This window comes from Rattus norvegicus, chromosome 9 (genome assembly GCF_021556685.1).
Source record: "Rattus norvegicus strain SHRSP/BbbUtx chromosome 9, alternate assembly SHRSP_T2T, whole genome shotgun sequence".
Classification (NCBI taxonomy): Eukaryota; Metazoa; Chordata; class Mammalia; order Rodentia; family Muridae; genus Rattus; species Rattus norvegicus.
The window spans coordinates 53,776,448-53,798,714 of NC_141542.1; the positions used below are offsets into that span (position 1 = coordinate 53,776,448).

Genomic DNA, 22,267 nt, shown 5'->3' on the forward strand with positions numbered 1-22,267 from the left:
GATAGAATGCTTGGTTTTAGAAACTGCCATCTGAATGGCTGATTTGAGCTTCATAAAACAATAATTAAATGAATTTTAGCTTGGGATTAAAATAGACTGCCCAATCATTTCTGAGATCACTTCTGCCATTTTGTAGCATGTCTTTATTTGAAGTAGCTTTCTTAGCATTAATTATTATAAAATCAAAATACTCATCACCTCAGAGGCAAGAAAATCAGGAATCCAAGAACAGCCTCAGCTATATAGTGAGTTCAGAGCCAACCTAGGCTACTTGAGACCCTGTCTCCCAGATTTAAAAAAAAAAATCAAACAAAGGGGAAAAAAACATGCCAAATGTCTTGCTTCTCCATTAAAAAGCCCTCCCCTGAGACATCATTGATTTACCTGTATATGGATTTTGATGGCCTCACCTCTTGTATTTTCTCATCTACATTGCATGTCTTTGCCAACAATTCATTCCAGACAGAAGAGAATTCTGTGCCTGTTGTTGAAACTCTAGAGGTCAGCGACAAAAGAAAGGAGTCCGCCTCAAAGCGGCAAGGTTTGTCTGTGTACACCTCGGGCCACTTGTTTAATCTACACTCTGTCACAGTCCTTTATCTCTTCCGGAGATTCTCTTCGGAACCAAGAACCACTTATCTCTGTGATGTTCCTCTTGTTGCTAAGCTCCCTCACCCTGTGAACCTGGAACAGAGGAGCTCCAAAGAGCAAGAGGTTGTCCTGTGCAGGGAAGGAGGGGAGGAAGCAAGTGTCCAAGATGCTCAGGGTTGTTGTGGAGTCTGCCACAATTAACCCTCCCCTCAGCCCCACACCCAAAGCCTGCGTAACTGTCTACTTCAGAGGTGAGCGCCCAGTTCCGAAAGGGTACCAGGAACCCTGCTAGGTATCTCATGGTCAATTCCACTATGTGAATGATGTCCTGTGCAACACATCCAGGAGGTAGATTGTTTCAAAACCTGTTACCAAGCACCTAGCATCTTGGGAGTGAGAAAATCAAGTCCATAGAAAAGAAGGCAGTACTGTTGGCCCTCCATATCTATGGACCCTATGTCTGGGAACTCAGAGTCAGAAATATTTAAGGGCAGGCAAGATGGCTCAGCGAGTAAAGCAAATCTCATTCCTATACTCCTTTGGCCAGAATCATAACCCCACAAGGCTTTGAGACTCAGGGCACTATGTACGGAAAGAAAGGAGAATGAAATTAGAGTTACCTGCTGCATGTGTCGGGGACTGGGTCCCCATGCGTGCTCTTTGGTTGGTGGTTCAGTCTCTGTGAGCCCCATGGGCCCAGGTTACTTGACTATGTGGGCTTTCTTGTGGTGTCCTTGACCTGTCCCGCTCCCTCAATCCATGCCCCCAACTCTTCCACAACATTCCCTGAACTCCTTCTAATATTTGACTGTGGGTCTCTGCTTCTGTTTCCATCTGCTTCTGGATGAAACCTCTCAGAAGACAGTTATGCTAGGCTCCTGTCTGTAAGCATGGCAGAGTATCATTAGTAGTGTCAGGGGATGGTTCTCTCGCATAGCACGGGTCTCAAGTTGGGCCAGGCATTGGTTGGCTATTTCCCTCATCTCTGCTCCGTCTTTCTCCCTGCACATCTTGTAGGAAGGACACACTTTTGGGTCAAAGGTTTTGTGGCAGATATGCTGCTTGATCTTCATGTGGGCCCCCTAACAACTGAAGTGGGGGCTCTCTCTGACTCTGTTGCCTGCCTTTGGACCCCCTTTCCCCAGCTGGGCTGCTTCGTCTGGCCTCAGTAGAGGAGAATGCACTTAGAACTGTTGCAATTTGGGCTGGAGAGATGGCTCAGTGGTTAAGAGCTCCAACTGCTCTTCCAGAGGTCCTGAGTTCAATTCCCAGCAACCACATGGTGGCTCACAACCATCTGTAATGAGATCTGGTGTGTCTGAAGACAGCTACAGTGTACTTGTATACATTAAATAAATAAATAAATCTTAAAAAAAAAAACTGTTCCAACTTGATGTGCCAGGGCAGGTGGTACCTAGGGAGGCTTGCTTCCCTTCCCTGAGGAGAAGGGGAGGGAGTAATGAGGGAAAGGGGCTTAATGGGGGGAGGGGTTTATGAGAGTGGGGACTAGGAGGAGGGGGGCTGCAATCAAGATGTAAAGTAAATTGATGAATGAAAGAAAAGAAAATAGGGTTATCTATCACACCAGTCAGTAAGTTTGAAATACCTGAAAAAGAAACCATAGACACTATGTTAAGGTGCCAACGTAGATTTGACCTGTAGGATACACTACCTCCCTTGACCCCATTCAGACCCAGACACCAAAATACTTCCCCTGACTTATACCAGGCCCTGCTTGGTGTCTTTACAGAGATGAAGAAAAGAACTCGTGTGGAGGAAGGAAACGACCCCATATGGAATGAGGTAGACACACTGTGGCAATCCTGGAGGAGGAATGAACACCTCGGAGAGCAAAGGGACAGGGCTAGGCACTGACCAGGTGCCAGGGGTCTAAAGAGCTCCAGGAAGTCTCACCCAAGTTTCTTAAGACTGAGGCAACCTAACCAATGTTAGCCTCTAATCTGACAGGGCTGCAGAAGTCCACAGCTGTTCTTGATCTCTTTCTCTCTTTCTCTCTTTCTCTCTGTCTCTGTCTCTCTCTCTCTCTCTCTCTCTCTCTCTCTCTCTCTCTCTCTCTCTCTCTCTCTCTCCCTCCCCCTCCCCCTTCCTCTCACCCTCTGGAGACACACCACAGCGTGGTCCATCCACTACACTAATCCATCGACACCACTCTGACAGACCTAGAATCCTGAAGCACAGACAAGGCTCCTTGTGCAGCATCATCTTTTCTTTTGGCCACTCATATCGTCTCACCTGACAGTCACTCAACTCCTAGCATGCCCAGGAAGCTTCAGCACAGGAGCACAAGTGGGATGACCCACATGTGGAACAAGGTAGCAAGTGCACTCTCCTTAGGAAAGTAGACATAACAGAAACTCCTAAGGTCTAGCACATCCTACACTTCCTCTCACTTCCTAGAAGGGTGGATGAGGAGGAGGAGGTAAGGTGCCTAGCTTGGTGTCCCACACTCCTAATCCCAGCCCTCCTGCAACTGAGGTAGGAAGGTCACTGAGCTCCAGGCTAACCTGGCCTTCCTAGTGAGTTCCAGGCCAGCCAGGAAACATCATAAGGCCCTGTCTCAAAACACCCAACTTTAAAATAAAAGAAAATAGAGATGGGAAATGCTGGTTTCTTTCTGCCCCCACAGACCCTAATCTGGCACCTCTGGAACCAGCCGCTGGGAAATGACTCCTTCCTGAAGGTCATACTTCAGGATTCAGGCTCTAAAAAGAAAGAAAGGTAAGGCAGAGAGAGACAGGGGGAGCCTGACTCCCTGACCAAACCTCACATGGGGGGCCAGCAACCCTGCCACACAGCTAAGGAAAATTGGAGGGTGGTATTAAAGGAGAAGAGGTGAAGATGGCATCAACTTGGGTACTGGCAGCAGCTCTGTCTTGAAGCCATAGTTCTTGAATATCTACCTAATCCTCTATCAAAGCCCAATTCTAGTATCCAACCCAGACTAACATCCCCTCAGGAGTGAAGCCACAGCACACACCACGGGCCTTTCCCAGCACATAGAATCTGATGGGTCCATCTTGGCCAGGTGCCCACCATCCTTGATCCAATGACGGAGTTTTTTTGGGATTTCCCTAGCAGCTTCCCATAGAGTGTGTAGAGACCCTATCCCCACCGGTCTCTGTGGATGCTCTGCTCACCTGGATTCTTTAGGCTGTGTGTGGGGGGGTGATCATCCCCAGGACACAGTCTGGGCCACAGGAGGAGCCCTCTACCCTGCCTGGGGATCTCACACCTACCCCTTGCCTCCCCCAGGTTCATTGGCCTGGCCACTGTACTGCTCAAGCAACTGGTGCAAAGACCAAACGAAGTCTTTTATGTGAAGAACCTGACCCTGCTCAACCATTCCATGAACCCCACTGATGTGAGTCAGGCACCAGACAGCCCAGGCAGGAGGAATATGGGCTGCTGGTGTAGCTGAACTTCTCGATCCAGGAGCACCCAAGTGCTCCCCCACAAAGGAGTCCTTTGCACCCTGGGAGTGCCCATCACACTGCTGTCATCACCTGGTTCCCTTCATGCCATCCAGCTAGACACTGGGATTCCAGACTGGATGTTGGCGGGCAAAGAGGAATGGGGAAAGCTTTGTGGGAGAGAAAAGAGAAGGCTTCAGTGTGCCCCGACTAAAGGCTGCTGCTCTGGGGAGAGCAAAGACAGGCTCACCCAAACAACTGGTTTGAAATTCATATTTGGCTTTTCTCTGTTGAACCTATGAGATGGAAGCCTAGCAACCTGAGTTCAACCCCAGACCCCACATTGTGGCGTGAGGATACTGGCTCCTACAAGCTATCCTCTGACCTCCACACTTGCACCTTGACACAAACTTGCCCCCCTCACCTTACACAACATAAATAAGTAGGTCATCTGCCATCTCACTGTTTATCACACCCTGGCCATTCGGGGATGACAGCCACTGTGTGGCTCCTTGGCTTGTTATTAGAGATGGCAAACTGACTTCCTAGAGTCTGGCATGGGGCAGGCTGGCCTCCTGGGCTGCTTTCTGTAGTTAACAGATTGGTCTTCTGGACTGGTGGCCACAGTGAGAATCCTGTTAGAGATGGTGTGGTCACCACCCATGTATACAGCCAGTCTCTCAGAAGGACATGAGTTTGTCCACTTGTCAGGAGAGGCAGGGCCCTCCTTGGTGGTGCAAGGGGGAGGTGTAGACAAAGCTGGAGCCAGAGGCAAAGGGGCTCGTGGTGTGTGCTGCTGAGACTTGTTTCTAGTCATTCAAACAGGTGGTGGGTATTCTGTGGGCAATCCTGAGGGATGGTCTGAAGATGGTGGGTAGGTGGGTGAGGTGTTTTTGAAGGAAGGATGTCAGTTAGGAGGTACTGATAGGAGTTTTCCTCAATCAGGAGACATTAAAATTGCCATGGGTGGACACCCTAGTTTAGTTAGCACCATGGTTCAGGACTGGTCCTGAGACATGGTCCCCTCTTCTCAGCAGCCTCTTGGGTCTTCTGCCATTGATATCAGTTATAATTCAGTTATCTTCCAAGTCCCTTTCATGGTAACCCATTACTATCACTTCACCTCTGTGGCTGCAAACACACACACGCATGCACACACAGAGATGCACACACACACAGAGATGCACAAACACAGATGTACACACACAGATGCACACACACATAGATGTACACACAGAGATGCACACACACACACACACACAGATGCACAAACACGTCCACGCCCACGTGCGCAGTACATAGCCCTGTCCCGCGGGAGGAGGGGTCATGAACCCAGCCAGAGGAGAAAGGCTGGTGGTATAACCTATTAAGGGTTTCAAGATGTGGCTTCCAAATCCTTGCCTTTGCTTTGCAGTGTACCATCACCCTACAGGTGGCCCAAATAGATGACCAGGGCACCAAGATGACAGGTATGTCTTTTCCTAGGGCATTACCAAGCGTATCTGGGTAAGCCCTTTGGAACCTTTGAGACCCAGTTCTTAAGGTCCACCGAAAGACTATGGTCAGTGAGGGGTCCCTGGAGGCTTTATGGACCTAATGGTCACATCATTTTCCATCTGGCTAATGCCGCTGTTGTAATTTGATTCCTATTTCTATGGTAAACACTACGACCAAAAGCAAGTTGGGGAAGAAAGAGTTAATTTCGCCTTATAGCTCACAGTCCACCATAGCGAGAAGTCAGGGCAGGAGCTCACCGTGAGAACCTAGAGGTAGAAACTGAAGCACAGACTGTGGATGAGTGCTGCTTACTGACTTGCTCTCCTCAGTTTGCTCAGATAACCCAGGACCACCTGCCCATGGGTGAAACCAATGGAGTAGGCTGGACCCTCCTACAGCAATTGTTAAGGGAAAATTCCCCCATAGACTTGCTCATGAGTAAACTGATGGGGAGAACCTCTCAATTAAGGTTCTTTCTTCCCAGATGACTCTAGGTTTGTGTTAAGTTGACCAAACACTAGCCAGCAGAGCCATCCATGTCTCCGTCTCTAGTTCTCATCTCTGGACGTAAGACTTCTCTCAGCAGGGCCAGAAAGACACGTGGATGGCCATTTCCAAGAGCCCCATGAATGGAGAGCAGGGTCCAAGGGTCCCTTACTGCTTAGAATGAGGCGGCCCATGAGCTTGTTCATGGAAAGACATACTCTATTGTGGTCAGGTTTTTAGTCAGGAGTAGGTCATGGAGGGCAGAGTGATTGAAAGGGGAAAGGCTTGAAAGTCTTCTAAACTGTCCACCCTGGACTTTTTCCTTAGGCCATGGGGAGCTCCTGGACTCAACTGTAAGTGAGGTGACCCAGAAGAATCAAATGGTCCCTGGCTTCCCCACGCACCTGTCTTCCAAGCCTCAGCACTTTCAGGTAAGAGGCTAGAAAAGGGGGCTGGAGAGATGGCTCAGAGGGTCTGTATAGTAGCTGACCAGACCCTTGATAACCCAAGCCTGTTCCTTAACATTCAGCCCCTTCCAGCCTCCTCCCGTAGGACCTCTCCATCTGTAGTACCTGCCGTGTTGTTCCTCGAAAGGTTTGCTCTTGAGAGAAGGGTCCCTGTCGGAAGAGAGAAATCCACGATTCCATGGACATCTCTTGGGTACCCCCTCTGTAGGTTCGGCTGAAGGTGTTTGAAGCCCGGCAACTCCTGGGTAACAACATCAAGCCTGTAGTAAAGATAAACATCGCGGGCAAGCAGCATCTCACTCGGATCCAGATGGGAAACAACCCTTTCTTCAATGAGGTAGCCTGAACAAGCCACATAGGGCAGGGGAGCCAGCCAGGAGCTGGGCATTCCCTAGAAGCAACTGGCAAGCTTGCTTCCTAAGTAGACTGTCTATAAGGTACAAACGTTTATTGAGCACCTACTATACACCAAGTATCACGCCCAGTGTCAGAAAAATAGGGTGGGTTGATTCCGAGAATTCTGCATTTTGGGGAGCTAGTGCTCTGATAGCAACCCAGCATGTGAACCCACAAACGAGTCCAGGGCAGAGCAGACAGGTCCGGAGAGCACTGTTAGAGGGACTATGGAAGGAAACCCCAGCTTACACATCTCTTCACTGCTGAGCCCCATAGCACGGTGTCAGGGACACAGAAAGTGCTGGGCAAATGCTTGTGAGATTAGTTGGTGAGTCGATAAACGAAGACAGAAGCCACAAGGACCAGGTGCTGGGGCAGTGGAGAAGGCCTAGGGAAGGCTACAAAAACTATAAGGAAAGAATTTCCCGGAAGATAGAGAGGACAGAGAGGTAATTCAAAGACTTGGAAGCAAGAAGCAGATTTGAATTGTTTTAATGCCAAACTGTAGCTGAAGGGGGTGTCTGGGAGTGTGCAGTGCAGATGAGGGTCCCACCACAGATGGCGCTTGACAGCCATGGAGGACTTAAGTCTGAGGGTGACAAGGAGAGTCCTACAGTTAGGTCCTCTATTCGGTTCTCTAGAAAGGCCTTAGGGGGAAGATGCTTCCAGGAGCCTAGGAATCCTTTGGTTCTGGGGAGTCTGTGGGTGGTCATAAGCAGAGAGTCACTGGAGTAGGCACGTAGTGAAGGAGAGGGGGAGGTTGGAGCAGCAGAAGAAGCTCATTATTCCAAAGCTTCAAGTGTGCCAGGTCCTTGGATAAAAGGACTTCCTCGGAGTGGAAGAAACCGCCTACCCCGCCCCCGATTCTCTCTGCTCCAGATATTCTTCCAGAACTTCCATGAGGTTCCTGCAAAGTTCTTTGAGGAGAACATCTTAATCGAGGTAAGGGATCGAACCGGCCTCTAGCTAAACAGGACCATTTTCCTGTCCTACCTCAGTATCAGAAAACACTCTGAACTGGAGTCACTTGTCTGGATGTCTCCAAGGCAGCATCTCCAACACTTTCGTTCCCCTCTGTGGTCCAAACGCCTCTTTTGTTCATTCATTCATTCATTCATTCATTCATTCATTCAACCAGGATTATTCAAGATTGCCAATTGACAGGTCCCGAGCTACACGCTTGGGTGAACAGGGAAGCCAAATTCTCTTGTCACCAGAGTGACATACCCAAGTCCCCCAACAAGAGGGATCCAGCAACAATGGTGACTTTACGTTCATCCAGTGCCTTCTGGGTGGGTGTCCAGCTCACGGCTGAGGGGAACTAGGACGCTTCCCCGTAGACCATTTTCTTGTTCTTGGGCACAGAACACAGTGGAAACGACCAGAACGGTGTGCACTAAAAGGAGTCTATGGCAACAGCTTACTTTGGGACAAGTGAATTGATCTCTCTGATCAATATCCTCATCAATGAGATTAAATTTAAAAGTGTGACCCTCACAAGGTTCCTCTGAGAACTACCTAAGAAAAATGACACGCAACTTCCATTAGGAAGTTCTTGGGGCTGGAGAGATGGCTCAGCGGTTAAGAGCATGAACTGCTCTTCCAGAGGTCCTGAGTTCAAATCCCAGCAACCACATGGTGGCTCACAACCACCTGTAATGGGATCTGATGTCCTCTTCTGCTGTGTCTGAAGACAGCGACAGTGTACCTATATATAATAAATAAAATCTTTTTTAAAAAAAAAGGAAGCTCTCAGTGAGGGGGTGTAGTGGCCCACACCTGAGACCCCAGAGCTCCAGAGGTGGGGGGCAGGAATCCAGGGTGATTTTTGGCTACACAGTGATTTTGAGGCCAGCCTCGGCTACATGAGACACCCCCCCCCGCCCCGCCCCAGCTATATCCTTGCGTTGCCCCTGCGGAGGGTAGGTGTAATTGGCATCGTGACTGATAAGATCTTCCTGGAAACTCCCTGCAGGTGGTGGACTCTGCCGCATCGAGATCTAAAGCAGAGATCGGGAGATTCCAGGTGAGCCCTAATGAAGGAGGAGGCTGGGAAGACTGTTCTGGAAACCCACTCTGGGCTCCAGGATCCCATCCTGGGAAAAGGACTTGGCATTTCACACAGATCCACATGTGGATCTCAGCTGTCGGATGCTAATAGCGGTAGCAACGATCCTGACACTGGGCCCAGCCTGAGGGAGCTGTGAGAATTGACGTGTGTCAGGTTCAGATAAGGATTGTTGCCCACTGTCGTGTACTGTGGACACTGGGCGAGCCTCGACTTCCGTTCATGGACCCGGAAGGTCACCCCAAGGGCCAAAGAACTCCAGAAAGAGATCGATGGGGGGTAGGGGGTGGGGGGGATATTTTATGACATAGTCCAAACTGGTCAAGAACTCACTATGTAGTTCAGGCTGGCCTCAAACACACTGCCATCCTCCTGCCTCAGCATTAACTTTAAATGTTTTTATTTTTAAAGATGAAGGGTTTTATTTATTTTTTCATTTTGTGTATGTTTGTGTGTGTGTGTGTGTGTGTGTGTGTGCTTGCATGCATCTAACTTTTATACAAGCTCTAGGGATTAAGCTGCAGGCCTTGTTTAATAAGTACTTACCCACTAAGCCATCTCTCAAATCTCCAGAATTTTTTATATTATTTATTATTTGTGTGCACACATGTGCGTACATGCATGTGCTACAGTATAAAAGTCATGGTGCATGTGTGAGGTGAAAGGACAATTTTTGGGAGGTTGGTTCCTTCTATCGTTAGATCAGGGGATGGAATCCAGCTTTGGGCTTACAGCACCTTTACATGCTAAGCCATCTTGCCAGTCCAGTTCCTGTGGAAACAAATGGAAGGACCCCAGTGTAGCTAAATGATGTGTTTCCATGGCCAAAAGTCACAAGTTTCTGTTTCTATTGTCTTGGAGTGGGGAGGTAGCTCAGAACTAAAGGACTTGCTTGGCATGCAGTGTCCTAGTTCAGTCTTCTACACTAGGGGTAGGGGAGAGAAGAAAAGCCATTTTAGTAAAGTTCAATGTATCTGGGTTTTCATGGGTTGTACATTTTGTGTGTGTGTGTCTGTGTGCCATCTGTTTTGTGTGCAATCTGTTTTGTGTGCATGTGGGTGCATGTGTGCTTTATGTGTATGTCTGTGTGCATGTGTGTGTGTTTGTGTGTATGTGGTGTGTGTGTTCATTGTGTGTGTGTATGTGTGTGCATGTGTATGTATGTATGTATGTATGTATGTATGTATGTATGTATGTGTCTCTGTGTGTATCTGTGTGTGTGTGTGTGTGTGTGTGTGTATGTGTGTGGTGTGAGTGTGCATGCATACATGTGTATGTGCTAGGGATTGAACCCAGTGCATTGTATATGTGTGTTGGCTGGGAATATGTTCTAGTCTAGCTTATACTTTTTGCCTGTTTTTTTTAAGATTTATTTATTTTATATATATGAGTACACTGTAGCATCTTCAGACACATCAGAAGAGGGCATCAGATCCCATTACAGATGGTTGTGAGCCACTATGTGGTTGCTGGGAATTGAACTCAGGACCTCTGGAAGAGCAGTCAGTGCTCTTAACTGCTGAGCCATCTCTCCAGTCCACTTTTTGCTTGTTTTTATTTGTGTGTGTGTGTGTGTGTGTGTGTGTGTGTTAAACTTTTGCTTATCTAATACAAGCCATTGAGTGAATTTGAAAGCAGGTCTGTGGGGTTGGGGATTTAGCTCAGTGGTAGAGCGCTTGCCTAGGAAGCACAAGGCCCTGGGTTCGGTCCCCAGCTCTGGGGGGGAGGGGGAGAAAGCAGGTCTGTTATGCAGTCTCTCTATTGATCAGTGGAACCTGGGCACTGGCTCTATTCACACTGCTTCTTCTCCTGTAGCATCTCCCTCAGGCCTAGGCTAATTACCTCTCCCAGGAGGAGAAAGGAAAGCCACCTATGGTCTCTACCAGAGACCACTCAATCATCCTTATCCCAGCATAGAGCTGCCCTTCGCCCCCCAGGGAAAGGGGAAAGTTAGTGTATATTCTAGATATTTCCAGCACAGGCTTCCTCACTGACTAGCTGTTAAGTCTCGAAAGCCATCTTTCAAACTCAGTAGCCTCTTCTATATCAGGGACTACCACTTTTTTCTACAGGTTTTAGACTAATTTGACACTCCAGCACTGCTCTAGTGTGGCCACTGGGTTAGTTGAAATTGCAAATATCTTGCCTTTTGTTTGTGCTGCCTGACTTTCCCTTGCTAGACCAGATACCAGTAATATTCAGCATGGAATGAGAAAGGGCTTATTTTGACTCTCAGTTATAGATGTTAGTCCCGTTGCTTTGGGCCTGAGGTGGCACATGTATTAAAAAAGAGTACAGCTGAGCAAATGGGAAGACAGTAAACAGGGAAGAATGGGTTTCCCAAAATCTCCCTCAAAACAATGCTGATCAGTAACCCACAAACCTCCCACTCAGCCCCAACTCCTAAAGGCTCCACCATCGGGGTTGGGGATTTAGCTCAGCGGTAGAGCGCTTGCTAGGCCCTGGGTTCGGTCCCCAGCTCTGAAAAAAAGAAAAGAAAAAGAAAAAAAAAAAAAGGCTCCACCATCTCCACATGGCCAAAGTGGGAACCAAACCTTTACTGTATGGTGCTTTGCGAGGTCGGGGGCATTTAAAGTCCAAGCTTACTGGGCACAGTAGCCGATGCCTTTAATCCCAGCATAGGGAGATGGATCTCTTGTGAACTCAAAGCCAACCTGGTCTATGTTGTAGGATCCAGGGTAGCCAGAGCTATATAGTGAAAACCTGTCTAGAAACAAGAACAAAAACCAAGCTATAACTAATCATCATTTTACTCTTATCTTTTTCAGATAGACATTGGATTTATCTACCATTCCCCAGGTAGGTGACAAATATTGCAAGCATTGGAGCCTTGTGGGAAAAAAGTAGGCCAGGAGTCAAAAATCCCTCAGAATCCTCAGAAAATGGGGAGAAGATATCACAAAGTATCCATCTGCTTGAAAATATTTACTCTATGGTAAAGTTTATCATGACATGTTCTAATAGCATCTTTCTCTGAAAAGCTCAACACATTTGGGGGTTGGGGGAGTCAAATGCTCAAGTCGTGTTGTACTCTAAGGTAGATTTCTAATGTGTGAAGCCAGTAACATCTTTGTTGTTTTTCAAATTAGTTGTGTTGTTTTTCTTGAGGCTGGATCTTACTATGTAGCCAAGGCTAGCCTGGAACTCATGAACCAAACTCTGAGTTCTAAGATCACAGACAAATGTTCCATACCATGCCCTTTTTAAGCATACTATTTTAATAGATAGTCAGACAGACAGACAGACATAAGTTAATTAAATGAGTTGACATTTTTACAACACACACATAATACTTGCTGAATATTTTCTCTCCCACCCTCTTATCTCTCTTCCACCCTTGTCTACCCTGCCCCTCCCTGTCTTAGTCAGGGTTTCTATTGCTTCGATGAAACACCATGGCCAAAAAGTTGGGAAGGGAAGGGTTTATTTGGCTTACACTTCTACATTGCTGTTCATCACCGAACGAAGTCAGGACAGGAATTCAAACAGGGCAGGAACCTGGAGGCAGGAGCTGACGCAGAGACCAGGGAGGGTGCTGCTTACTGACTTGCTCACCCTGCTCTCTTATAGAACCCTAGACCACCAGCCCAGGGATGTCCCCACCCACAATGTGCTGGGCCCTCCCCATTGATCACTAATTGAGAAAATGCCTTACAGCTCGATCTCATGGAGTCATTTCCTCAACTGAGGCTCCTTCCTCTCTGATGTCTCTAGATTGTGTCATGTTGACACAAAACCAGCCAGGACACATCCCTATAAATTTTTCTTGTATTCATATGTCTATTTTGTTTTGCGATCCACTGAGTTTAAGCAGGGCCTTCTGTGTGACCACAGGTTTAGAGTTATCCATTAGAGCCTGATGGGCTCAATGGTGAATGCTCAACTAAAGGCAGTGACTCCATATGGCCTAGAGTTTATCAACAGCCACTAGTTCAGCAGCAACAGAAAGGGGGCCATGAGCTCCTCCTCCATCTGTGACTGACTATTAATGGGGCCAGCCTTCCACAGGCTCAGAGCTGGTAATCACTGCCACTGCGAGTTCACGATCATAATGTCATGCCCGGTGGATGGCAGTTCTCAGCCCACCTCCCTATCCTCAGTCTCTTCCTGCCTCTCTTCCACAAGATTTCTTGACTTTTCAAGAGAACATTAGAGGAGCGGGGTGTCTTGTTTAAGGCTGAGCCCTCTCTGATATTTTGACTTTGGTTTTTTTGTTTTTTTTTTCTTTTTTTTTTTTGAGACAAGATCTCAAGACCCAGGCTGGCCTCCCTCTTGCTGTCACTTCTTCGTATTGAGAATGTTCAGTATCTTCTCTGTCGTTTTGAAACACACAATTATTGTCAACCACCATCGCTTTGCTGTAGCGATCCCATCCCTTCCTATCCCACTGCATCCTGTGCCCACTAACATCCTCTCTCTGCTCCCCTTCTTCCTCTCCAGCCCAGCTCTGGTACCCACGAGTCTATAAGAGACTGAGATTGTAGTGGGGAACTGTACCATGAGCTTGCCATGACATGCATACCCGGTTGGCACTGGGTCTGGGGGGTGGAGAGGTGCTTGTCGCCATATGTCTGGCATCAGGTCAGGGAGCAAAGAGGGTCCTTCTTTCCCAGAGGCACTTGCAGACTTGTGCAGTCGTAGAGAGGACTTTTGTTCTCTATCATTGGATGAGAGCCTGTGCATGCCCTATTTTCCTGGGAAACAAAGTCTGTTTAAGGAGAGACAGACAAACAGATTGGAGGGTCTCACAGACAGATTGGAGGGTCTCACATTGGCTCTGTCTCCTCAGATCACACACTTCAAAGGAAATGGTTAGGCCTCTGCCAGCGAAATAAGACCACCAGTGGAATCAGAGGCTACTTGAAAGTGACCATCTGCGCACTCGGTGTGGGGGATGAGGCACCGGTGAGGCTACCACCTCCTTCCCAATCCCCAGTAATATTTCTTATGTGGCTACTTCCCTGAGGACCTCTGAGCCTTCCAAGCGGCCGTTGGCCCATACCACCTTTGTTCGGTGCATCATAAAGGGGCTGTCCAGGGGCTGGGGATTTAGCTCAGTGGTAGAGCGCTTATCTAGCACGCACAAGGCCCTGGGTTTGGTCCCCAGCTCCGAAAAAAAAAGGGGGGGCTGTCCACTCTCCGTGCATCAAGTGGAAAGTCGGGAAAGTCAAAAGTGGGTGAACCGAGCTGTGCCTTCCCTGCCTATGAGCCTGACCCTGTCCTACTCTCTGGCATCTGCAGGTAGATCAAAAGCTGCCCTATGAGGATGACAGCCAGGTCAAGATCTTCAAGTCAACACAAGTTCCAGTCAGCCTGGCTTACTTACAGTTCTTCATCTACTGTGCAGAGGACCTCCACTTCAGTTAGAGTCTGTGGGAAGGCAGGGGGAAGCTCCACGATTCCCTGTGACAGGCACCTCAGATCCGTGCCAGATTCTCCCTCTCTCTCTCCCACCCCCCTCTCTCTCCCTCTCTCTCTCTCTCCCTCTCTCTCCCTCTATCTCTCTCTCTCTCTCTCTCTCTCTCTCTCTCCTTTTAAATATCAATTTAAGATTTGGAATGGGGAATGGGAGGCACTGAAATTCACAAGTGTTTCTTTTCTCAGCTTTTTTGAGACAGGATTTCAGTTTGTAGCCCTGGCTGTCTTGAAACTTGCTTTGTAGACCAGGCTGGCTTTGAACTTAGAGATCTGCTTCCCTCTGCCTCCCACCTGTTGGGATTAAAAGCGTGCACCATCACTGCCAGGCATATAATTCCCACGGATCCATTTTCAAGACTCCAAGCCATTTACTTGGTTTTGGTGTCTAGGTGCAGATATGAGCTTTTCTACAACATCCTGACTGCACACATGCATGTATAAACGCATGAGAGCGCACACATACCACACACATGCACACAGAAAGGGGGAGAGAGAGAGAGAGAGAGAGAGAGAGAGAGAGAGAGATAACATACCCTGGAACCGTTGTGTAAAAGCTGGGGGGGGGGCATGGCAGGGGCAGATTAAAAGTTGTTCAGTTCCCCCGTTTCCTCTTCCTGACCCCCTCCCCCACAAAAAAGATGCATCTGTCTTAGAAGTCTTTTTAACCCCCTGTCCTAGGGAACCCTCAGTCGGCCACTCCTGCGTTGGAGGTTGAACTAATTGGGGACAAGGTAGGTACAGAAAGGGTGTGAGACTAGAAAAAGTAGCACCTAAGAAAAAGCACTGCATAGGAGAGTGGGAGGAGGAAGGCAGAACCAAGACTAGCCTGGGTTACATATATAGAGTTCCAGGCCAGCCTGGGCTACATAGTGATACTCCATCTCAATAAAATACAATACACATAAAATATGTGCTAGGCATATGATATGTAGTACATGCCTGTAGCCCCCAGACTTTGGAGGGAGAGAGAGGAGGACCAGGAGCTGGAGGCTAGCCTTGGCTATATAAGACCTGCCTCATTTTTAAAAGGGAGGGGGAGGGGCTGCCACCAGCCATGTTCTTTGGCCATTTTTTCTGTTGAAGTTGATCTAACAAATCCTTGGTAATATGCCTCATGGAGCAGAGCTGGCAGTCCTATCTGGGAGGTGGGAAGATCGCTGCCAATGCCAGGTTAAAGCCTGGAAAATATTGAGTTCTAGGCCAGTCAGGGCTACTTAGTGGAACCCTGCCTCAAAACAAAACAAAGTTAGGGCTGGCTTGGAAGTTACACATCCTGGCTACTCTTCCAGCATGGTGGCTCACAACCATCTGTGACTCCAGTTCCAGCACTAACACCCTTTTCTGACCTACTCTGACACCAAGCATCATGGGATGCACAGACATCCATGCAGGCAAAACAACCACAAGTAAGGTAGAAGAACACCGCCTGTCTTAGCTAAGCTTTTACTGCTTGGACAGACACCATGACCAAGGCAAGTCTTGTAAGGATAACATTTAACTGGGGCTGGCTTACAGGGTCAGATGTTCAGTCCATAATCATCAAGGTGGGAACATGGCAGCATCCAGGCAGGCATGGTGCAGGAGGAGCTGAGTTCTATGTCTTCATCTGAGGGCTGCTAGTGAAGACTGACTTCCAGGGAGCTAGAATGAGGGTTTTAGCCACACCGACAGGGACACATGTACTCCAACAGCTACACCTTCTAATAGTGCCACTCCCTGGGCCAAGCATATACAAACCATCACACCACCCCCCAAAAAAAGCCCACATTCCTAGCATGTGTAAAGCTGTGGGTTTTCGGTCCCCGACACTGCTATAAAAAGGTATGGAGACAATCCCTTTAAGATAGTGAAGAGAATGAAGCTGGGCCTCGAGAAATCATGGCCTGAGGATAACTGTAGGCCAAGGGTTAGGAATTAGCTCATTCATCTAGGCACTGCAGGAAGTGGACTGGACAGGGAGGTGGGAAGGGAAGGCCAGTAGCAGGAGGAAGGGACAGGCTAGCACTGACTGACCCTCTGGATGTTCTCAGCTCAGGACATATCCAAAGAGCCAGTCCGACAGCCCCATATGGAACCAAATCCTCACCTTCCAGATTCAGGTACGGCTGCCCAATCACGCTCACCCTCCCATTCCTTGCACTCCAAAGGGAAATTCTGGTGTTGGTATGGATGAAGGCTAGGGTGAACTGGGCACAGCGGAAGAGGCTCTGCCTGGTAGGAAACACGAGGAAGCCCAGGGCAGGCTACTGAGTCCAGTAGAGAACAGTAAGGCCATACAACTGAAGTCTGGAGATTTAGGTACATCCTTTCACCCACATGAAGAAAGAAGTTGGGATGGGGTGGAGACGTGGCTTAATGGTCAAGGATACCACAAGAAGAGCTACAGAGCCAAGTAACCTGGTCCCACAGGCTCACAGAGACCGAACTACCAACCAAAGAGCATGCGTAGACTGCACCTAGGCCCTGTACACATATATAAAGAGGAACAGCTTGGTCTTCATGTGGGTCCCTGTCTTAAGCTATGTATTCCTGCACAAACATCATGACCAAGAAGCAAGTTGGGGAGGAAAGGGTTTATTCAGCTTACACCTCCACTATGCTGTTCATCACCAAAGGAAGTCAGGACTGGAATTAACTCAGGTCAGGAAGCAGCAGCTGATGCAGAGGTCGTGGAGGGATGTTACTGCCTTGCTTTCCCAGGCTTGCTAGCTTGCTTTCTTATAAATCCCAAGACCACCAGCCCAGGAACGGCACCACCCACCATGGGTCCTCCCTCCTTGGTTGCTAATTGAGAAAATGCCTTACAGCTGGGTTTCATGAAGACATTTCCACAACTGAGGCTCCTTTTTCTGTGATAACTCCAGCTTGTGTCAAGTTGACACACAAAACTAGCCAGTTCAGTCCCCCAACAATTGGGGGTGGAGGCTATCTCTGACTCAGACTCTGTTGCCTGCCTTTAGATCCCTTTCTCCTAGCTAGGCTGCTTTGTGTGGCCTCCATGGGAGAGGATGCATTTAGTCCTGATGAGACTTGATGTGCCAGGGTGGGTTGGTACCTGGAGTAGAGGGGCTCTCCTCCTCAGAGAAGGGGAGGGGGAAGTAGAAAAGAGAGGTGGGAGGGTGGTACTGGGAGGAGAGGAGGGAGACCACATTGGGATATAAAGTGAATAAGTAAATTAATGAGAGAGAAAAAAGAGCACATGTTGCTTTTTTTTTTTTTTTTTTGGTTCTTTTTTTCGGAGCTGGGCTTCCTAGGCAAGGGCTCTACCACTGAGCTAAATCCCCAACCCCACACATGTTGCTCTTACAGAGGACCTGGGTTCAGTTCCAAGGTCACCCATGGCATTGTGTATGTGTGGGGGAATGCATGTGCCAAGGACACAAAGAACAACTTGAGGGAATTGTCTGTACTAAGGGGTTGAGCTCAAGTCATTGGGCTTGCACACCAATCCCTTTTACCCACTGAGCCATCTCACCAGCCCCAGCCCTGGAATTTAAACTGCAGACAAGCTAATATCAAGAATACAAGACAGTCTGAGGTCCACATCATAAAAAAAAATACAAGACAGAGTCTGGAGAGATAGCTCTGTCGTTAAGAACTCCGGTCCCTATTGCAGAGGACCCAAGTTTACTTCAAATACCTAAGTGGAGGCTCATAACAGCTGGTAACTTCAGTTCCAGGGCATCCAGTGCCCTCTTTAGACATACATGTGGTGCACTTACACAGACACAGGCAAACATTCATCTATACAAAATAAATCTTACAAACCAAATGGATACGACACACTGTTACAGCATCCCACGTCCTTACCAGCAGCCCCTGAATGTGGGAAGCCTGGGAGCCCAAAAGTGCCCAAGCACCGCGATAAATTTGGCTTGTCTGAGATTGAATATGGACTGAGGCAGCCGCTCCCAAGTGCTTGCAAGGTCCCCTGAGGACCATGGCCACACTAGTGTACCTTCACTCTCCTCCCCCTCCCCCCTCCCGCTCCCATCTTCCCTCGCAGCTGCCCTGCCTCTCTAGCTACATCAAATTCAGAGTCTTGGACTGGTGAGCAAATGGGCTACAGGCAGACCCATGTTCTGGGGAGGAAGAGGCAGAGATGGGCCTGGGCTCAGCCTGCAGCGTGTTTCCCAGCTCCAAAAGCAATTGCCGGGATGAGATTGGGTCTGCCAGCTTGTGCCTCAGCCAAATCTCGTCCACCGGAGAGGAGATCCAAGGCAAGCAATTCATGGGATCCCCTCCCTTCCTAGGATCCTTCCCTTTGCACCTGTCCCACCCAAGCCCCTGAGTGCGCTCTATCTCCTTCCAGGGATGTACTCTGGCTTCCTGCCCTGCTTTGGTCCCAGCTTCCTGACTCTCCGTGGGGGTGAAAAGCCCCCTTTCAGGACCACAGAGGAAGGCACTGTAAGCTTTTCCTGTCAGCTTGGGTGAGGGTAGGGGGCAGTAGAGGTAAGGTTGACTGTGAGTGAAGCACCAGAGGATTAGCAATGTCCAGGGGGGACTCTGCCTGGCTTCTGTCCACCTCCTTCCAGAAGAGGATGGGCATGGGTATATAAACAGCCATGAATACAGGAGTCCTAAGCTGAGGTACCAGAAAGGGACAAATGGGATGCCTTATCTAGTCACTGAGGAACACTGAAGATGAGACCTTTGGTAGGTTTCCCACAGCTAGGAAAAAAAAAAATACAGGGCCGTTCAACATTACTGATTTGTGCTGGAAACCCAACTCAAGCTGGCTTAATCAAGAAGGGAATGAGAGCATTTGGGAGGCTGATGCAGGAAGATCATGAGTTGGGAGCCAGCTAGACTGCAAAGCAGTACCTTGTCTTTAAAAGGGGAAGCGGGGGGCTGGCAAGATGGACCAACCAGTAAAGATGCTTCTTGCCACCACACCTGTGAACTGCATCCAGCCCTGGAACCCACATGGTGGAAGGAGAGAGCCAACTCTGAGCAGTTGTCTTCTGATCCCCAATCTCGTGTCGTGGCACACCCCACACCTAAGTAAAAAAATAAGATATATAGGAGAGAAAGTGTGGGTCTGCTTGATAAGACTGGAAGGGAGTTTGTGAGAGGAACCCTGAGTTGTCACAGTGTTGTCTCGTCCTCCATGTCACCCCATGGCTCCTCAGCCTTTGTCTCCCACCAGTCAGCTCTTGCTGGGAATTTGCCCACAAGGCCAGGGGATCCCTCAGTTGGCCTTTTGTGGGGGCTCTTGTGTTCTTCTTGGATCAATTACTTTCAACACAGAGGGAGAGCATACATTGACCGGCCAGATAGGGAACCCTCACTCTGGTAAGAGATTACCATTCCCTCCAAGCTCCAAACAAACATTCGGGTAATTCAAGTCCTTCCAGGTCAGCCAGAACGAGCAAGAGGGGCACTCTTCTACACTGAAGCATCCTGGGAATCTTTAGCAGAGCTGTGGGCGGAGCCATCCCCAAGCAGACTGTCCGTGGATAGTCTTCCTTTGCTGTGTGGATTCCAGAGAGATCCGTTTACTTTTTTTTTTTTTCCCTGTCATCCCTTTCTCTCTCTGTTGCTCTAGTGCATCCTCGATGCTGTTAATAAGGATGGTTTAGCTTACCGTGGCCGAATCTTTATAGAGATAGTCACCAAGATCAAGTCTCAGCAAGACTCTGTGATGAAGGACCTGTCTCAGGAAGTGATCAAGGTGGAGGTAATCACAGGAGACAGGTAACCCAGGGAAAAAAGGGTTTCTCTGCTTCCCCCGATCTACTGTTTGTGGAGGGGGGGGGCGCATTTCTGACACTGCAAGGGACACTGGTCACCAATCTGTTGGGAACATAAGGATGCTTGGTCAGTCTACTGGAGGGTTCCCCAAGCGTTTTCCAGGGCTTTCATGCTGAGCCAAATCCCTAGTGGTCAGGAACCCTGAATGTCCAGAGACCCCTTGCAAAGAAGACAAAAGTGAGGCTGACTCCCACAAGCTCTGCCTATTTTTAGTCTTGGGAGATGGTGTGGTCAACAGTGTCTGCCACCAAGATGGGCTCCCTGAATGAAGAAAGGAATATGGGAGGTGACAGGTCCTATCTCTGGTATGGGCTTCTGAGACATATACATAGCTCAGCCTGGAACCTGCCAGCTACATTGGCAGTAAAAAGCACATCACAACTGAATCTGAGGTCTTGGAACAAAGGCCCAGGAAAAAGAGGACTGAATAGAGCTGAGACCCTGACATGGTACCACAACAGGAGAGGAGGGGGAGGAAAAGAAAGCAGAGATCTTGAGTGTGTGTGTGTGTGTGTGTGTGTGTGTGTGTGTGTGTGTGTGTGTGTGTGTGTAAGAGAGATACAGAGACGGACACAGAGAGAGGGAGAGGGGGGAGGATGGAGGAGAGAGGGGGGAGGGGAGCGAGAGGGGAGAGGGGAGAGGCAGGGAAGGAGACAGACTGGAGAACCTGGTGGCTGTGGTAGCTCATGTCTGTAATCCTGTCACTCAGAAGGCTGAAACAAGAGAACCATCATAAACTCAATGCCAGCCTGGACTACACAACAAAAATGTCTTTTTAGAAAAGGAAAGAAAGAAAAGGAAGAAGGGAAGAGAGGAAGGGAGGGAGTGGGAGAAGGGGAAAGGAGGTAGGGGAAGGAGAGTAGAAGGGAAGGGAGGCAAAGGAGGGAGGGAACAGGGCAGATGTTAGCAATAGGAATGAGCAGCTATTGTATGCAAAGGACCCAGGCTCCTGGATGGCACAGCAGGAACAGACATAATTAGGGGACAGTTGGTAGCTGAGGCAGTAGTAGAAAGGGGCAGCCTTTTTGTATAAGGGAGGATGACTTGAGAGCCACCAAGAACAGGGCTCGTGTGTGTGTGTGTGTGTGTGTGTGTGTGTGTGTGTGTGTGTGTGTGTGTGTGTGTGTGTGTGGTGTTGTTGTTCTACTTCTCTTACCTCAGAGCCAAACCTGACTATGAAGAAGACCCTCCTGCCCAGCTTCAGAAAGGGAGGGAATGGGCCAGCTGGGTGGAGTGGAGCAGGTGACGGAGATCCTGGGAACAACTGCCCTTGATCAGCCAGTGCACAGTCTCAGGAATGGTCTGGTTCATCCTAAGCCAAGTACAGAACACTTGATCATGCTCTGTGATCAAGGGTGCCCTTCCTCTGCCTGTCAGGACAGCCTTACTCATCCTGTATGTACTGAGGTGTCTGTGGTTATCGATTTAGATGCAGCAGTATCGTCAGAAGTATGGGCTGTGCGTTGTCTTCCTCTCCTGTACCATGATGCCCAAATTTAAGGACCTGATTCAATTTGAGGTCAGCATGGGCCACTATGGAAACAAGATGGATCCAAACTACAAGCCTCTTGTGTCCACCACACAGCACAGCCCGGTGATATACGATGGTAACTGTCAGATTCGAGCAGAAACTGAGGTAGCCCATGTGTGTATGAGGCTCTTCTAGGGGCATTGGCCCATAGAACATTTCCTGAACATTCCAGTTGTTTTTACTAGGGTCTCACTATGTAGTCCAGGCTGGCCTTGATCTCATGGTCCCCCTGCCTCAGGCTGCAAAGTGCTAGAATGATAGGCATGAGCAGCACATCTGGTCACTTGACACACATTCCACACATGACAACGACAAAGTTCAGGATGGTAAAGTCACCTGCCAGACATTGCATAGCTAGGGGGTGGTGACCTCTAGAATAGAAAACCACCAGCCACCCAATTATCTACTGGTCCTCTCTCTACTCTCCATCCATCTCTCTGTTTAGTTTATTTCTGCGTGCAGTTGTCTGTGCACATGTGTGAGCTTCTGTGTGCATTTGTAGAGGCCAAAGGAGGACGTTGGATGTCCTATTCTGTCACTCCATCTTACTCTTCTGTTACTGGGGTAAGGCTGGTGGCCTTACCAGTACTCAGTAGTGCCCCTGTCT

At 48.8% G+C, this 22,267-nt stretch overlaps 1 protein-coding gene across 2 annotated transcripts in view; it reads left to right on the top strand.

The window, feature by feature from the left end:
• The window catches only part of Fer1l5 (fer-1-like family member 5), a 54,877-nt gene that overhangs the window by 1,472 nt on the left and 31,138 nt on the right, over window positions 1-22,267 (top strand). Inside the window, exons 2-20 of one of the 2 annotated variants that reach the window (XM_087567595.1) lie at window positions 463-842; window positions 2,342-2,394; window positions 3,239-3,330; window positions 3,865-3,973; window positions 5,437-5,491; window positions 6,333-6,436; window positions 6,681-6,809; window positions 7,748-7,810; window positions 8,844-8,894; window positions 11,726-11,756; window positions 13,747-13,862; window positions 14,199-14,319; window positions 15,054-15,106; window positions 16,406-16,474; window positions 18,382-18,425; window positions 18,513-18,595; window positions 18,688-18,782; window positions 19,924-20,055; window positions 21,559-21,736. In XM_087567595.1, coding sequence (XP_087423721.1) covers window positions 758-842; window positions 2,342-2,394; window positions 3,239-3,330; window positions 3,865-3,973; window positions 5,437-5,491; window positions 6,333-6,436; window positions 6,681-6,809; window positions 7,748-7,810; window positions 8,844-8,894; window positions 11,726-11,756; window positions 13,747-13,862; window positions 14,199-14,319; window positions 15,054-15,106; window positions 16,406-16,474; window positions 18,382-18,425; window positions 18,513-18,595; window positions 18,688-18,782; window positions 19,924-20,055; window positions 21,559-21,736 — 1,663 coding nt within the window. In that variant the 5' untranslated portion in view covers window positions 463-757. Of the gene's footprint in view, window positions 1-462; window positions 843-2,341; window positions 2,395-3,238; window positions 3,331-3,864; window positions 3,974-5,436; window positions 5,492-6,332; window positions 6,437-6,680; window positions 6,810-7,747; window positions 7,811-8,843; window positions 8,895-11,725; window positions 11,757-13,746; window positions 13,863-14,198; window positions 14,320-15,053; window positions 15,107-16,405; window positions 16,475-18,381; window positions 18,426-18,512; window positions 18,596-18,687; window positions 18,783-19,923; window positions 20,056-21,558; window positions 21,737-22,267 lie in introns of those variants that run through there. The other variant, NM_001431348.1, reaches the window with a different exon arrangement.